Source organism: Maylandia zebra, linkage group LG18 (genome assembly GCF_041146795.1).
Source record: "Maylandia zebra isolate NMK-2024a linkage group LG18, Mzebra_GT3a, whole genome shotgun sequence".
Classification (NCBI taxonomy): Eukaryota; Metazoa; Chordata; class Actinopteri; order Cichliformes; family Cichlidae; genus Maylandia; species Maylandia zebra.
Genome location: NC_135184.1, coordinates 9,109,282 through 9,125,630, shown reverse-complemented (window position 1 = coordinate 9,125,630; position 16,349 = coordinate 9,109,282). Strand labels below are relative to the sequence as shown.

The window sequence follows — 16,349 nt, the reverse complement described above, 5'->3', positions numbered from 1 at the left end:
ACCTCCTCTCACAGCTGCTGTGTGTGTTGTATTGACGTGACTGGAAACATTGGAAACTTCTCATAAGTAAATGCTTGAAGAGTAAAGCGATATGGTCCCTTTAAGATAAAACCTGAAAATAGCATGTTTTCTCTAGATTCTCGTAAACTTCCTACTTTAGTCTTTTGAAGACTTTTTGTTTTTGGTTTAACAAAAAAAGGTCCAGCAGCCCCAGAAGTGCGGTGACAATATGCGTTGCGCTCTTCTTCGCGTTTTTACGGTATGTGTGTCATCACTTCCGTAAAACGAGAAAGTGTTTATCTCTTTGTACTCATTAAAAACCAACATCAGGCTAACCAAATGCCTGCAGGCTGGGAAGAGCCAGCGGCTCCCGCATCGGCCTGCTTCGCTTAGACGCAGCCGTTAACTCACCTCCCTGACGTGGGACCCACCGAGCCGCTTCTCTGGCTTTAAAGTTCAGCCCTCCTTCACTCCTTGGTCGGTTCACGATAATGTTGAGCAGCGTTGCTCTGCGCTCCCAGATCGCCTCCGTGATTGATGCCTTGTCCAAAGCAGCCGTGGCAGAAATCGCCAAAGTTGTGGAGGATGGCATGGTGGTGCTGCGGCTGGAAATGTGCCAGCGTGAAAACGAGATCAAGAAGCTGAAGAGCAACATCGAGCTCCTGCACGGCGAGCTGAGAGTAACCCAGCAGGCGGTGACCCTGAGACCCGACCACCACGGGAGAGATGGTGAGCTGGACCCGAGCTAAACCACACCTCAACACCCTGTAGCTGCCGTGCTAACCTGGCACCTCTTTGCTGAGGGGTGCCAACTTACTGGTACACTGATGCAAGGTTTGTCAGGGACGAAAATGCACAAATCTCAGTTTTCAAACTTTTATAAAGGGGTTGTGTAAAGGTAGAGAAATACTTTATTAAATTCTAGAGAAAAAAATAATAATTTAAGAACAAATGTTTATGTTGCCACGTTGTGAAAAATCCCCCAGCACAAGGCTTTGGCTTTTATTTGCTCTGCAATAATATGGGAAATCGTTCCAGTGGTCATTTTGGATCATTTATCTTTTGGCTGCAGGACATGAGGACCAAAATAGGTCTTTTTAATGAGCTGGCGTGTTTGCAATTATATAGTGTAAAGAAAAGAATGTAAGCATTACAAAATTGTTTCTCTTCTTTGCGATAAGATATTAGCAGAAGTTACTTAGAAATAGATTTTTGTCCAGATGCCATGTGGACCTTTTCTGGGGACAGATATGAAACACACAAATCTATTTTCTCACTTTGTTGTAGATCTTTGAGTGATTCGTTTCATTTTGAAGAACATTTGGTACAAATATTTGGTTTGTTTCATGAGTCTCTCCCGCCTGCTCACATAGGTCAGAATAAACAGTATTACTTACACGGGCATGAGTTCAGTGCACCAGTTGTGCTTACTGTATTTATTGCTTAACTGCCATTAAAAACAAGAAAGAACATATTTTAGAAATCTGTCAAAAACAAGTTTAAAACAAAAAATGACTGAATTCACATTTGATTACTCACACTGGAGCTGGCACACTGGACTCCTTTTGAGAAGTCGGAAATTAATCAAACAGTTAACCAGTAAAATTAATATTATTTTTTGTTTGTGAATGCAAGTAAATAACAGTAATTTGTCATCTTACTTTAAAAAAGTAATAGTATTGTCTGTTTTTTTTTTTTTTTTTTTTTTTTTTTTTTTTGTAAAATCAAATTGAAAAGTTATTGGATGTCAACAATAGTTATATTAAAAGTATCACTTCAATAAAAGAGCTTGTGGATATGGTGGGTTAACCATTACAGATTGATTTTGGTAATTACTGTTAATTTAGGGCAGCTGTGGCATAAATCTTATATTGGATGGTCGTCTAAAAATGTATTAAGCGCTGTAGCTTTCCAAAATGTACAAGAAGTCGAGATAGTGGTGCTTTTACATATTACTAATATTCACATATTTAGTGAGCTGTACAGCTCATGGATTTGTGGCATAGGAGATAAAGCAGGTTGTCCGCTAATTGCAGGGTGGGTGGTTGAATCCTTGGCTCCTCCAATGAATCCATCAGAGTGAGGGATGGTTTGAAAGCTCTCAGTCAATGGGCAATATTAAACAAATATGTAGGGCTGCTGTCTTGCATTTGCGCAGTATCTCTAAAATTAGAAACATCCAGTCTCAGAGTGATGCTGAAAAACTAGTTCATGCATTTATTACTTCTAGGCTGGGCTATTGTAATTCATTATTATCAGGCTGTCCTAAAAACTCAGTTAATCCAAAAGGCTGCAGTGAGAGTACTGACAGGGACTAGAAAAAGAGAGCGTGTTCCTCTCACACTGGCCTCTCTTTGTTGGCTTCCTGTTAAATCCAGAATCTAATTTTACAATAATTCTCCTCACGTACAACATCGGTTCAGTTCAATTTGATTTATATAGTGCAAAACACAACAACAGTCAAAGGTGCTTTATATTGTAAGATAAAGACACTAATCAAACAACCCGCTTTGAGCGAGCACTTGGCGACAGTGGAAAGGAAAAACTCCCTTTTAAAGAGGAAAAAACCTCCAGCAGAATGTCCTCAGGGAAGGTCGGCCATCTGCCAGGACCAGCAGGGGTTGTCTGAATAATCAGGCCCTGTCTTATCTTAAAGACCCCAATAGAGCAATTGTCTCTCGGATTCCTGGCTTACTTGTGATTCCTAGGATGTTTAAAAGTAAAATTGGAAGCATCCTCTGTGGAACCAGCTCTTATTTTTAAGATTACATTTCAACTTTTCCTTTATGGTAAACCGTAGAGTTAGGGCTGGATCAGTTAACCCCGAATCCTCCCTTAGTTATACTACAATAGGCCAAAGTTGAGTATTTGTTCTTCATCCATCCATCCATCCATCCTCATCCGCTTTATTCGAGGCCGGGTCGCGGGGGCAGCAGCCTAAGCAAAGAGGCCCAGACCTCCCTCTCCCCAGCCACCTCCTCCAGCTTATCCGGGGGAACACCAAGACGTTCCCAGGCCAGCCGAGAGCTATAATCTCTCCAGCGTGTCCTGGGTCTGCCCCGGGGCCTCCTCCCGGTGGGACATGCCTGGAACACCTCACCCAGGAGGCGCCCAGGGGGCATCCTTGTCAGATGCCCGAACCACCTTAGCTGGCTCCTTTCGATGTGGAGCAGCAGCGGCTCTACTCTGAGCCCCTCCCAGATGGCCGAACTTCTCACCCTATCTCTAAGGGAGAGGCCAGCCACCCTTCGGAGGAAGCTCATTTCTGCCGCTTGTATCCGCGATCTCGTTCTTTCGGTTACTACCCACAGCTCGTGGCCATAGGTGAGGGTAGGGACGTAGATCGACCGGTAAATTGAGAGCTTCGCTTTTACACTCAGCTCCCTCTTCACCACGATGGACCGGTGCAGCATCTGCATTACTGCAGCTGCAGCCCCAATCCGTCTGTCGATCTCCGGCTCCCTTCTCCCATCACTCGCGAACAAGACCCCGAGATACTTGAACTCCTCCACTTGGGGCAGGAACTCATCCCCGACCCGGAGTGGGCACTCCACCCTTTTCCGGCTGAGAACCATGGCCTCAGATATGGAGGTGCTGATCCTCATTCCCGCTGCTTCACACTCGGCTGCGAACCGTTCCAGTGCGAGCTGGAGGCCCTCACCCGATGAAGCCAACAGAAGTATTTGTTCTTCACTCACCTATTTTCACTCACTATGTGTGGTTATGGGAGACTGCCCCGCCCCACCGAGCCTGTTTCTACCAGAAATTCTTCCTTACAGGGGATCATTTCATTGTTTGGGTTTTCTGTCAATTGCTGTAGATTCTTTACCTTACAATATCAAGTGCCTTGAGGCGACTGTTGTTGTGATTTGGTACATAAATAGAATTAAATGAGGTTTGTAGTAAAAAGCATGTTTAATGCTCGTTTAGAGTATGAAAGCACTATGTAAGTACCTGCCAAATTTAGGTAGTGAAACACGATCATTAGAGGATTGATTAGATTCTTGAACAAAATCCGAAAGGGCATATTTACATTTTCTCCAAGATCTCATTAGTTACACGTCATTCACAAGAATAACTTCTGGTTTGTTGAGGCGGATCACTTAACACTTTTAGCTCTGCTATTTATGAGGTCCAAAATAAATCTGTGCACCTTGTGAAAAGTTTTAAACTCACGCATGGTGCATAGTGTTTGGAGATATTGCCATGTAACAGTTTTGCAAGTTTTACCAAGGACCTGATTTCAAAACTTGAATAATGTGAAACTAAAGTGGTGCGTGCAGAGTCCATACTCTGCCACGACCAATGTTCTGTTTTTCAAACTTTTAGAACGTAATAACAGACCAAAGTTTAACAAGTTCTTCCTTTGCCACTGCTTCACCTCTCCATTAAACTTCATGAAATGCAGATCAAAAGTTGTGTAAACACAAAATCAGATGAACAAATGGCATTCAACTAATGTCTATCTTGACTCTCATCTTGGGGAAGAATTAAAGTTACAACTCTTTAATGTATGTTATTGGTTTGTTTCTGTCATTTTACATATCTCACCATCATCCTGGGGAAATTACTTCCTCCGGCTTCTAATTGTTTTGGAATTAAGTTAGTGATGGTTTAATTCAGTTATAACATGCATGTTTATCTTTCTGCAGAAAGCCAGGGTGGTGCTGGTGATGTGAAGAACTCTCTTGAAAATGTGCATGCTGATGATGGACCCGCCACTCTGTCTGTACCTGAAGTGAAGGTCAAATGTGAACCTGTGGAGGAGGAAAATCAACAGGCCAGCAGACAGTCCGACAAACCAGGAGAAGAGCTGCCTCTGTATGAAAGTGGACAGTGGAGATCGACGACACAAAATGAGACTGGACATAACAGCTCTCATTATTTACGTTTAGGACAGAACTCCCTGTCGTGTCTTCCCGAATCGTCTTTGGACAGTGGGCTGGCCGTGTCCTGCAGCAGCTCTGGTGGATTTCAGCAGAACCACTTTGGTCGTGGGTTACTGGGTTATAGTCTGTACCGCAATGCGTACAACACGGCACGGAGGAGGACGGTAAAGAGGCTGATGTTTAAGAAAGGCTTTATCTGTCCGTACTGCGGCAAATGTTTCGAGCGCGCGGGGCATCTCGAGCGTCATAAAAGGATTCACACTGGTGAGAAGCCATACCGCTGCGAGATATGTGGGAGGCGGTTCAATCAGAAATGCAGCCTCAAGGAGCACACAAAGATTCACAGAAGATGTAAGTAAAATGCTTCCTACTATGAGGTTTTTGGTTTGTTGCTTTAAGTTGGATTGTAACCAGCTCTCATCAGTGAAACACTTGGTCAGTTAAAGCTTGTGGAAATGAAGGCAGTGTTCATCTTCAATGCTTTCAAGCACTCAACAACTGAACAAGCAAACTATTCTGAGGGTGCAAGTATAGACACATGACTCCTTTCTTTTTTTGCTGATATATGCCTATGCTCCTATGAGCAAGCTATTGCAGTATTAAAAAAAGGGAGGGTTCAGCAGCCCCAACTATATGCTTCATCAAAGAGGAAATATTTAAGAAGAGAAGAAGAGGGGCCTGAAAGCTGAAGGATCTGCCTCCTATTCTACTTTTTAATCCCTAAGAACCAGAAACGTGCTCTGTTGGGGTGATATCGTATTATAAGGTCTTTAAGATTATATTGGGCCTGATTCTTCAAGACCTTGCATGTGAGGAGAGTATGTATAATGTTAAATGGTGATTATGAGACAGAGTTTTTCAGCTATTTTACAGAGTAACATGAAAGTATTGTAAGTAGGATAACAAATAACTTTTTCCTGAGAGTAATGAGGTAATGTTTTAGGAAAGCCTGTAAATGAATTACTATAGTTGAGCATAGAAGTTTTTCAGCATCACTTTGAGACAGGGTGTTTCTAATTTTAGAGATATTTCTTGAATGCAGGAACACAGTCCAATCATGATAGGTGTCGTAGATAAATAAATACTAAAAATTGATCGTTTTAGCCTATTGCTAGGTGGTTCCTAAGTAACAGGACATGCCCGAATAAGTCTTTGTGGATCTAAATGAGATGTTATTGTGAACTTAAAACTTTTAAAAGGTGTTATAGGTGCATAGATGAGAATAATTGATCATTTATACCTACCTAACTATTGTTTGGTGGTTGCTAGGCAACATGATGGCATGATATACTTGATAGAGAGATAAACTTTGTTCATGCTGAAAGCACTTTGCTTGTTGCACTTTGCTGTGAAGCTGACAGCTGCTCACCTGCTGACATTCCAGGTTCTGGTTGCCTTGGTAACTCTCTAAGATTGTATGCCAGTCAACAGTTTCCTGTACTCTCATTGGTCCTGTACTCTCATTGGTCCCGTACTCTCATGTTGGAGTCCTGCCCCACTCATAGTCACTTGAAGTCACCAAATGTCATTCATGTTTTCTCCTCACTTTTATCTTCCATGTTGCTTCCATCTTTAGATGTACCTGTCCTCCACGTTTGGTTGCTCAACTCATGATTGTTTAAGCATAGTTGGAGACAAAGAAACAAACAGATTTTGTATAAGAACAATATGTCGACCAATTAGCTTTTCAGAAGCGACCAAAATGGTTAGTGCAGAAAGCTCGTTTAGATGATTTGAGACACAAAGACAAACACAAAAGCTTCTTATTATAGTTTTTCAGGAGCATCAACCACAGTCACAAACTCTGTCCTAGGCAACGGCTCTGTCAGATTAAGCCATTGTTCTGAAGAACTACAAACTGATTGACAGCTCTCCCTACTGGTGGCAGGTTTGGCAAAACAAAAAAGAAATAAATATGACCCTTACATTTAGCGCCATATTTATCATAAAGGTTTGAGCTATTTTCACACAGGAACTTCATACAACGCTAAAAGGGAACCTGTCACAAAATGGTTCGAAGCTGCCTGTTCTCACTTCTAACGCAACAGGAAATCTGCTTCAGAAGGTTTCTTACTAGCAGAAGTACTGTTGATTTTTAGGTGATAATGCCATTCAGGTATGGGACCAAAACTAACTCGAGTGTGACTTCACGTTGACAGATGAAAGACCGTTTGTCTACATCCTCGCATGCAGCTCGTTTTGTACAAAGACTAAAAAGGTTCAGGGTGAAAGCAGCCCTGGACCCAGTTAACTCATTCACTGCCAGCCATTGGCAGTGAATGAGTTAAACCCATTGACTCATTCACTGCAATTGACGGCTATAGACGTCAATGGCAGTGAATGAGTTAAGCTGCTCCTCTGCTTTTCTAACAGTCTGAACATGAGCAGAGAAAAAGTTGTGAAAACATCTGTCGTACATGCTCAAATATTTCAGTAACTGCACAATCATTGTCACTCTCAGAAGGGCCAAAAGACTTTGTGTTACACTTGGCAGTTTTGAGGTCTCCAGTACTTTGGAGGTACATGTAAATCAGGGTGTTGCTGCATAATGGTGTGTGCACTCAGGCAGTATCCTCCTCTGTTATCGTACTGAAGGAGGTCAGGACCGGTGGCTGTTTGGTTGGTGGGGAATTACTACATTGCTCAACGATTCTTCAGCAGGGCAGGATTAGGGAGGTTCACGGATTTGTGGAGGATCAAACTTGGATGCCTGGGGTCATTGGCTCTCTGCCAGCGTACAGTATTATAGATTTTACTTATAAGAATGAATGAAAGATTAAAGACACATTTAAAATTATATGTAATTTATATGAAACATATAGAAGCAGTAATTTTATCTTTTAATTTGAAGGTTCATGTCACTCACATGACACGTTAGTAGCTAGTTGTACGCTGTGGTGTGTTATTTTTATCTTCTGTCTCTGAGTCTTGGTTCACAGTTTGAAGTCAGTAAGCACAGGAAAAATTATGTGGGTTAGGTGTGACGACAGTGAGTGAGTGGAGGGGAAGGTGACTTAAAAGGGTCTCAGTGAACAGCAGAGTCCCCCTTCCTGCCTTGTAGAGCCAATTTTTAGCTTTGTGCTACCCAGAGCAAGACCACCGGGCTCTGTACAAGATCCACCGGATATTAGTTACCGAGGTTGAAACCCAGTTCATGCATGTAACGTGACACTATTGAGATGTTCAGTGCCCTTCGAACCTTTAAGCAATTAACCAATTTTCAGCTTATTTTCTGCTGATCTTAGCAGAGCATAGCAAGCAACACAGAGGACAAAAATGACCCTCTGTGTTTGCAGACAGATGAAACAATAAATCATTTCAGGGGTTCCCTCAAAGTATTTAGCATAGTTGGTAAGCCACCATAACTTTGTGTTCGAGTGTGGCGTCAAATCCAAACCGTTTCCAGATGTCTTCATAGACGACATCATGATTATTGTCAAGCAGGGGTCGCAAGTTTCCTTCCCTGCGGGTGTTTAAAGGAAAGAATTTCTAAAGCTTAAACTACTTGTGTTTTAAACAGCTTAAAGCTTTAACTGCTGATGGTAAAGAAGCAGGAGCATTATTTTCCATACCAACTGATCACTTTTGGTCTCAAATGTTGTTATTATTAACAATAAAAAATGAGTTTTTTGACATTTAACTTAGGGGTGAGCAGAATATTCCTTTCACCCAATAAATAAACAAATTCAAAATGATTAATTTTAATTGCAGTTTCTACACTCAGTTTCCCTGTGGCTGCCAGTGGGGCTCGCTCTGCAGTTTTATACCATTTCTGTAGTGTGAGGTTGAAACCTGCTAACCCCGTGAATATACCAAACATGGCTGCATGTTCTGGCTCTGAAGCCTCTGGAGCTAATTGCACCCACTCAAAATGATGATTACAGTTCCACCAGATGTGCTGCTGTGTGATTCAGAAGCATTGTAGGAGTGACTTGAGGTCTCAGTGCTGCTTAAAATGGAGCCGGGTCTATTTTTGATGAAGACGCCTCAAGTTGCACAGAGCAGATTAGGGAGGCGAGAATCTGGTCAGTTTTCAATATCAACGAACCCCCACCCACAAGACTAAACACTTCATTTCTGGTGTGAACTGACACTCTGAGAAGCGCTGAACAAAAAACTGGAGGTCACAAAACTCCACAGACATACACCTGACTCAAGTTTGAGAACATGTACCAGTTTAATCTTTGGTTTTGTTTGTTTTTTTTTTTTTTTTTTTTTTTTTGCCTCAATAATGACTAAAATGACTTTTGAATAATGAAATTTGCTTATTTTTGATGAACTTATCCATTAATTAAATAACTGGAACACTACAGTAGACTTCATAGCAGACCTTAGTCCAACCACCAGAACTGAAGAAGCTTCTCGGATGAGAGGTGAAACGTCTTCAAGCAACCTAAAGAAGTCCAGACGCTTTTCTTTCCAAGCTCCTTAGACCACCATTTTCATCCACACCTCTGAAATTGCAGCGATAGTGAGCTGAGTGTTTTCAGGCATCATTTTCCCAGCAATGTTTTCTCCAGTTCCTCCTGGAGGTCCTGAGGTGTCCACAGGCCAAATTCTGGCCAAAAACATCTGTGTCATTTATATTCAGTCTGGACAGGAAACCTATATTTAATATAAATTTTTCCACATTCTTGGAGGGTCTTTAAGTGTGCTTTAAATGAAATCTAGTCTTTAATTCAGATGAGGCTGGCACCATTAAAAACATATTTCCTCCACTTAGTGTTTCCAATTAACCTATCCCCACTAACTGCATGTCTTTGGACTGTGGGAGGAAGCTGGAGAACCCACGCAAACACAGGGAGAATATGCAAACTCCACATAGAAAGACCCTGGCCTGATGGTGGAATTGAACTCAGGACCTTCTTGCTGTGAGGCAACAGTGCTAACCACGGTGCCACCCAATTTAAATCATATTTTAAAACAAATTAGTTATAGTTAAAAGCAATTTGGCATAAAGCCCACCACTGAAAATGCTGAAACAATGGGGAAGGTACTGACTGGAACTTGGAGCAGTGGCACTGATGATTTGACAGATGGGTTGTAGTTGGTTTGTGGAGGTCTTGGAGAGATGGTGGACTGACTGACTTGTAAATTGTAAATGGTCTGGTACTTTAATATAGTGCTTCTCTAGTCTATTTAAGAACTCAGTGTGGTTTCTTGTTACAAGCCTCATTCACCTATTTGCATATATTCATGCAAGAGCCTTTTTTTTTTTTTTTTTCTTTCTTTTTTGTCTAAGCACCTTTTTACCCAACATTGAATCAACGGGGTCAAATATCTATAGATACTTTGACATCTGGATTGGAGGAGTAGTGATTGAATATAAGATGATCCATTCTGAAACCAGAATAAACTCTAAATCGTCAATGTTTAAAAGGTGAATTACCTTATTTTTCCTCCTCTCTCTGCTTAAACAGGTATTCAGTCAGGACCTGTTGAGATCCAAGTGGCTGAGCAGAAACTGATTCCTGAGGTGAATCCACCTATTGATGCGCATCGCCCTGAAGAAGCGATCGTTGAAGATGCTCTACCTAAGAGTGAGGACATTCTGCCAACACCTGTACAGGTTAAATCTGAGCCTGCAGAGAAGACTATCACACCGCCACCGCTCTTTCACGGGGGAAACGAGCAGACAAGAGAAGGAGTTGAAACCCTCGGCGACACCTTCGCAGCGTTTGAGAGAGACAGCCAGCAGTGGATGCCCAGACTACAAAACAACCCTGAGATGGGCAGTACAGAATTTCTTAGCAGCTCGGAGCAAAACATGCCATCGTTCCCCGGGATGGCTCAGTTACTCTCTCCACCAGCTGAAGCTTCTTGTAGCACCTTCTCTTTCCCAGGAAAACCGTACAGTGAACTCAAAAACACCATGATCTCCCAAACGCCCTTTGGATCCTCAGACCCTCTTATGATCTCACAAGAAGGAGGCTTACACAGTATGACAGAGACCTTGATGAATCATGTGCATCAGAGGAGAAGCAGATCTTTTCAGGTAATCAAACCAAAGAAGTGCTTCATCTGCTCGTACTGCGGCAAGATCTTCGAGCGAGCCGGACACCTTGAAAGGCATTTGCGAATTCATACCGGCGAGAAGCCGTACGGCTGCCACATCTGTGGGAGGTGCTTCAATCAGAAGAGTAGCCTCAAAGGCCACATGAAGACACACAGAAATGGTAAGGAAGGGGCAAAAGTATCGAAATTCTCTATAACATTATAGATGATTGGAAAAAAGCAGGTACACGTTTTGGTAGCTGGAATAGTGCATTTTTGTTAAAGCTTAAAAACTCGTACTTTTTTCCTAATGAGACACACAGGTTTCACAACATGGTAAGAAATTTATTTCTGAAGAAATTCATTAGGAAAAACAGCAAATTAACAGTATAATTCATTTAGTTTTGGTCATGATAAATATTATAAGTTTATCAATGCTGAAACCAGGAGTCAACTGTGATACAGCTTCCTGTGGAGCGGTTCGTGGCAGCCCGGCGAAAGCCGTGAATAGTTTTTTTTGGTTTGCTGATCATATTTCTATATCCCCATTAAATGTGTATTTTCCACTTTATGGGATCCATATGTGAAAACAACCAGCACTATTGTGTATAAAATTTGTTGGCTAACACTATCTGCTAATTAACGTCTGTTCTTGTTTTTTCTGGAAAGGAGAAAACCCAGATGTGCTGGAGCCCCAGCACATGATGTTTACACTTCCTGATAACCAACTGTTGCAGAACTTGGCAGAATCTAAGAATGGACTACCACCTTTTGAGGAACCCTTACCAGGCCCCACATACGGTGAGACGGCCAGGGAGGAAACTGTTATGGTAAAGCTGGAGCCTAATGGAGAGAATTTTCAGGCTGTAGGTCAGGTAGGGACTGATAATGGCACGGCAGCACCAGATCAAAGTCAGCTGTGGACGTCTGGGCTTGAGAAGAGCAGCGATGCCCCTGAACAAACTGTCTGTGTACTTCTACAAGATGTCAAGTATCACCTCAGTCCTGCTGCCGGAGCCGCGAGTGAGCAGCAGGGATATACGTCGCCGATCAAGGATCTGCCTTTTCTAGACAAAGAAAATGAAGAAATGATGCTCAGTGACCAGTATTCTGTCTTAGGCATGCAACCCAGCAGCTCTGATATAACTCTCACACCTGAGCCACACAATCAGCATATCATACACAAGGTGGCTGTGAGTGATTACAACACAGCGAATGACCGGACTCCTGAAGTGAGTGTTTTTGGATTTAACATGAACTCGTCAACTGACCGTGAGGGAAACTGCGGCGAGGAGTCTGCCACGCAAAACTGCTTCATATGCTCGAACTGTGGCCAAAGCTTTGATAGCTTCGATATATTTCAGAGACACCAGTGTGAGAAAATCACAGAGCAGCCTTTCAGCTGTGAGATCTGTGGAAAGAGTTTTAACCAGATGAGCATCCTGAAACTGCATCTTAAACTGCATGTGGACTGAAATATACAAAAATATGTAAGCATAGCACACAAGTACAGTTATTCATATTATTTATATAAACACTTGTAGTAAAACTCTCAAAGGCTGAATCTGAAGAACAAAATCTTGAGGTAGGTTTTTTTTTTTTTTCAAGCACAAAAATGACTGATCCATCTGACTTCTGTGATATTTTTAAGTGCTCACAGAAATGTTTTCCTGGTGCTTCGAACCACTTCATCTGTTTTTGAATTGATTGAGGAGTGTAATTGCTCTGCAACACAACTGCTCTTTACTTGCTCTGTATTGTTCTGTGCTGGGCTCTTGAGTGCCTTTCACAATAGTGTAATTAATATGAGGAGAGAAACAAAGTTGAGAGTATGGAAGTGTGATGCATTCACTTGACAAGAACAAAAATACACCTGTTTTTTTTTTTCTGAATTACAATAATTATCTTGGAAATCCAAAGAAAAACTTGAGATCTTAAAATCGTAAAAGAGGAGAGAGTCTTTGAGTCATATAGTTGATAACAGTACAAACTGTTTGCTGTATATTTAAGTGTTTTTCTGGGATCTCTTAAACATCAACATACAAAAATAGCAGTATCTCCCAAAGTTTTAAATGTGAGCAAAAGTAAATCCATCCATCCATCTTCTTCTGCTTATCAGCTGCAGGATCATGGGGGCGGCAGCCTAAGCAGAGAAGCCCAGACCTCCCTCTCCCCAGCTATCTCCTCCAGCTTGTCTGGGGGAACACCAAGGCGTTCCCAGGCCAGCCGAGAGATATATTCTCTCCAGCATGTCCTGGGTCTGCCCTGGGGCCTCCTCCCGGTGGGACATGCCCTGAACACCTCGCCCAGGAGGCGCCCAGGAGGCATCCTTGTCAGATGCCCGAATCACCTCAACTGGCTCCTTTCCATGTGGAGGAGCAGCGGCTCTACTCTGAGCCCCTCCCAGATGGCTGAAATTCTCACCCGAGAGGACAGCCACCCTTCATAGGAAGCTCATTTCTAACTGTGTAACACTAAGTGGGGAGTCAGGAATTATCATTACTACTCAAGAAATCAAGCTTTCGTGTTCTTTTGAGATCTTACGTGAAATATGTTTCTTTGGTTGGCACAAACAACTCATTTTTAGCATTTATGCACCTGCAACACTTATTTTCATAAAGGTGAATTATATAAGCCTAGAAAACCACCTTTTAATGGGCTAAAATTACCGATTTTAGCATCTAAACAAAATCTGGTGCCTGAGTTAACCAGCAGCACAGACAGAACAAACAGTGCTGCATGTGCATGGACTGGTCTCACTGATTCAGAAAAACAGGAGCGTTTTTGCACAAATGAATCCATTATGTCTCTGTAGGTGAGAAACATTAGAAGCTGTCAGATGTTCTTGTCTGTAAACGGAGCATTTACTCAGACTTGTCATTCGTTTATGTGTTACTAACTTTTTTTTTTTTTTTTAAAGTAACAGGCCAAAAACAAATGTTTGATATTTGCAAGCTACTAACTAAAAGCTTTTTCTGTTATTTAAGTGCAGAACTTCAATTTTTAAAAAAAATCTAAACTACTCAAAGACATTTATTTTGTGTCAAAAGTACTTTATTTTATTATAGTAGCCAGTACAGTCCTGTAATCAACCATTACCTCAACCCATATGACATAAGAAGCAGTGCCCTTTAAAATTCTATTAATATGTGTCCTTTTACATTTGAATTACATTTTTAAAAGATAGAGAAAATAGTTACAAACATAGATTTCATTTCTCATTATCACATATCAATTCGAAAATATTTGATTGTTTTTATTGGTACAAGTGTATGCATTATTTTAACACATTACATTGAAATTTAGCGTTCTGCTTTTTTATTTGCTGTTCCATACTATAGCATATATAACGAAGCAAGTATACTGGACCAGTTTTTCTAAACTTTGGTTGAGACATCATGCCAATGCTGTTAAAGTAAAATAATTTAATTTTGCATCAGTAAAATAGATTTTAAGATATGGGCTGGTGTGTAGTTCACCCACACAGAGTTTAACTGTTGTAGAAGTTACTGTAAGGTAAGTTTTAAATTTAGTTGAAGACATTCAAATAGTTGCTTTGCAGCATTTTATTTCTGTCCTCTTATGGGCTGCGCACTGAACCTCAAATCACAGTATCTTCTAAAGTTACATGAAATTTGTGCTTGCACTGTAGTGCCACATTCTGCAAGTTTGGTCTTAAACAAGACAAATTACAGCTGGATAGTCTTTAACTTTCCAGTCGAGCCAAGATTTCAATTATGTGACATTTTCCACTAACCAAAAAAAATTTCCTTGAAGAAATTAAAGGATGAGTGTTAATGATGAAGAATCAAAGAGAAGGTTGTGCATTAAATACCTCATTTACATCTATGGTGACTATCAAGAATTTCAAATGGTCAAAGACTTTGAAGTTTCTCTTTGTTTGTTTGACTACCTATACCTACCCACGATGATATTTGTGTGAAATGTATTTTTATTTATGACCTGGGTCAAAGACATAATCCAGAAACTAGTTACTAAAGCAGTGTTGAGTATTTTATATAGACAACAGTGTCCTGAATTGTCAGATGGACTTAAAGAGGCCATTAAAATAGCACCGACCAAGCCAACAGAGAGACTGTCTGAGGCAGGTGTCACAAAACTATTTCTTGTATCATATGAGTGCTTCTGGTTTTTTTTTTTTTTTCCCATGGAAATGAAATTCCTAACCTGCCACTGCAGTGTCGATGCCTCTCAAAAGTGCATCACAAAGTAAACCTCTTATAATTTCCCCCCTTCCTTATATGAAGTGTTTTCTGTTTACTTTAGTACAGAGGTTTATTACACAAGGCTGCTGATCAACAATTGCTGAAACCCAAGGCCGTTGTGGAAAGATTTAAATTCACTTTGTACATGAAGTTGGATTACATATTCAAGGATACGTAATATGTGAATAACAAAATATAATTTTCTTTATTTGTATTTTCTAATAAATGGAAAATTCTGTGTTTGAGTTGTGGATTCTTTTCGTATTGATCAGTCTAAGTAATTGCTAAATGTTAAATCTTTCAAATGCTGATTTCTTCCTTCTCTCCATTCTGTTACATCTCCTACCTTCCTCCTAGTCTTCCAGTTTTTCCATATTCTTGGAAAAAATGTAAAACTGGGACCCTGTAGGGATCCTTGAAGGAGCCTAACTTACACAAAATGTATAAGTTCTAAAATCACAGATGGGACCTTTGACATTACGTTTTTTTTCTTTTCTTTTTTTTTCAGTTACTAAGATGCTAACTCACTAGTTTATAATTTTTAGGATCCCTGGATACGTCTGTTACAGTAACTGCATATTCTAAAGTGGGCCAGTGTGTGACTTGGGAAGATGAATGGCTGATGAGCAAAGCCTGTGAGTTAGTTGAGGCAGACATCACATCACACCAAGTCTATTTAAGTGTAAAGAATCTTTCTCTCTGACATCTCATGCCAGCATCCACCCTTAGTTCTGGAGGACATTTGACTCATCACTATGCAGTTTCTATGTGTAGCATGTTTGTGGGGAGTAATAAGCTTAGTAATAAGTAATAAGAGAGTAATTAAATTCAGTTGTGTATTTGAGATTAAAATGAGAAGATTTAAAACATGGGCGATGTTACCGTGACTACCATGATCTGTTTGTAAAACCCTGATCTTGAACCCCAATAATGGCATTTTGGTTGTTGCCATGTTGTGTTTCTTAAGATCCTGCCGTGGGCACATTTGGATGAATAGGTGGAGTTTTTAGTTATCACATTAAGGCTTGTGAGATACTGTTATGAAGGGAGTTATTACTTCTAGAGACAATCAACTGTGGCACCAAGCCATAAACATTTTAAATTTTGCTTGCCACAAATGCCCTGTGACAATGCGCACGTGTTTCTTTTGGTTCTTCGAAGTTGGTGTCTGCTTCATTCTGAGTCGAGGGCAGTGGTAAAGGCACAATTCCACAATGTCTTTAAACTGACAGTGAAAGAT

General features: G+C 41.0%; 1 protein-coding gene across 2 annotated transcripts; it reads left to right on the top strand.

Annotated features, from left to right (window-relative positions):
• The first annotated feature begins 491 nt into the window (after window positions 1–491).
• On the top strand, window positions 492–15,349 carry LOC101486801 (uncharacterized). Of its 2 annotated transcripts, none has more exons than XM_024806058.2 (4): window positions 492–729; window positions 4,653–5,240; window positions 10,310–11,065; window positions 11,553–15,349. In XM_024806058.2, exons 1-4 carry the CDS (start codon window positions 492–494, stop codon window positions 12,356–12,358), a joined length of 2,388 nt encoding a protein of 795 aa, XP_024661826.2. In that variant the 3' UTR covers window positions 12,359–15,349. The 2 variants fall into 2 exon arrangements, with proteins under 2 accessions (XP_024661826.2, XP_076732538.1); XM_076876423.1 differs by having other exon boundaries at window positions 701–834.
• Window positions 15,350–16,349: the final 1,000 nt, after the last annotated feature.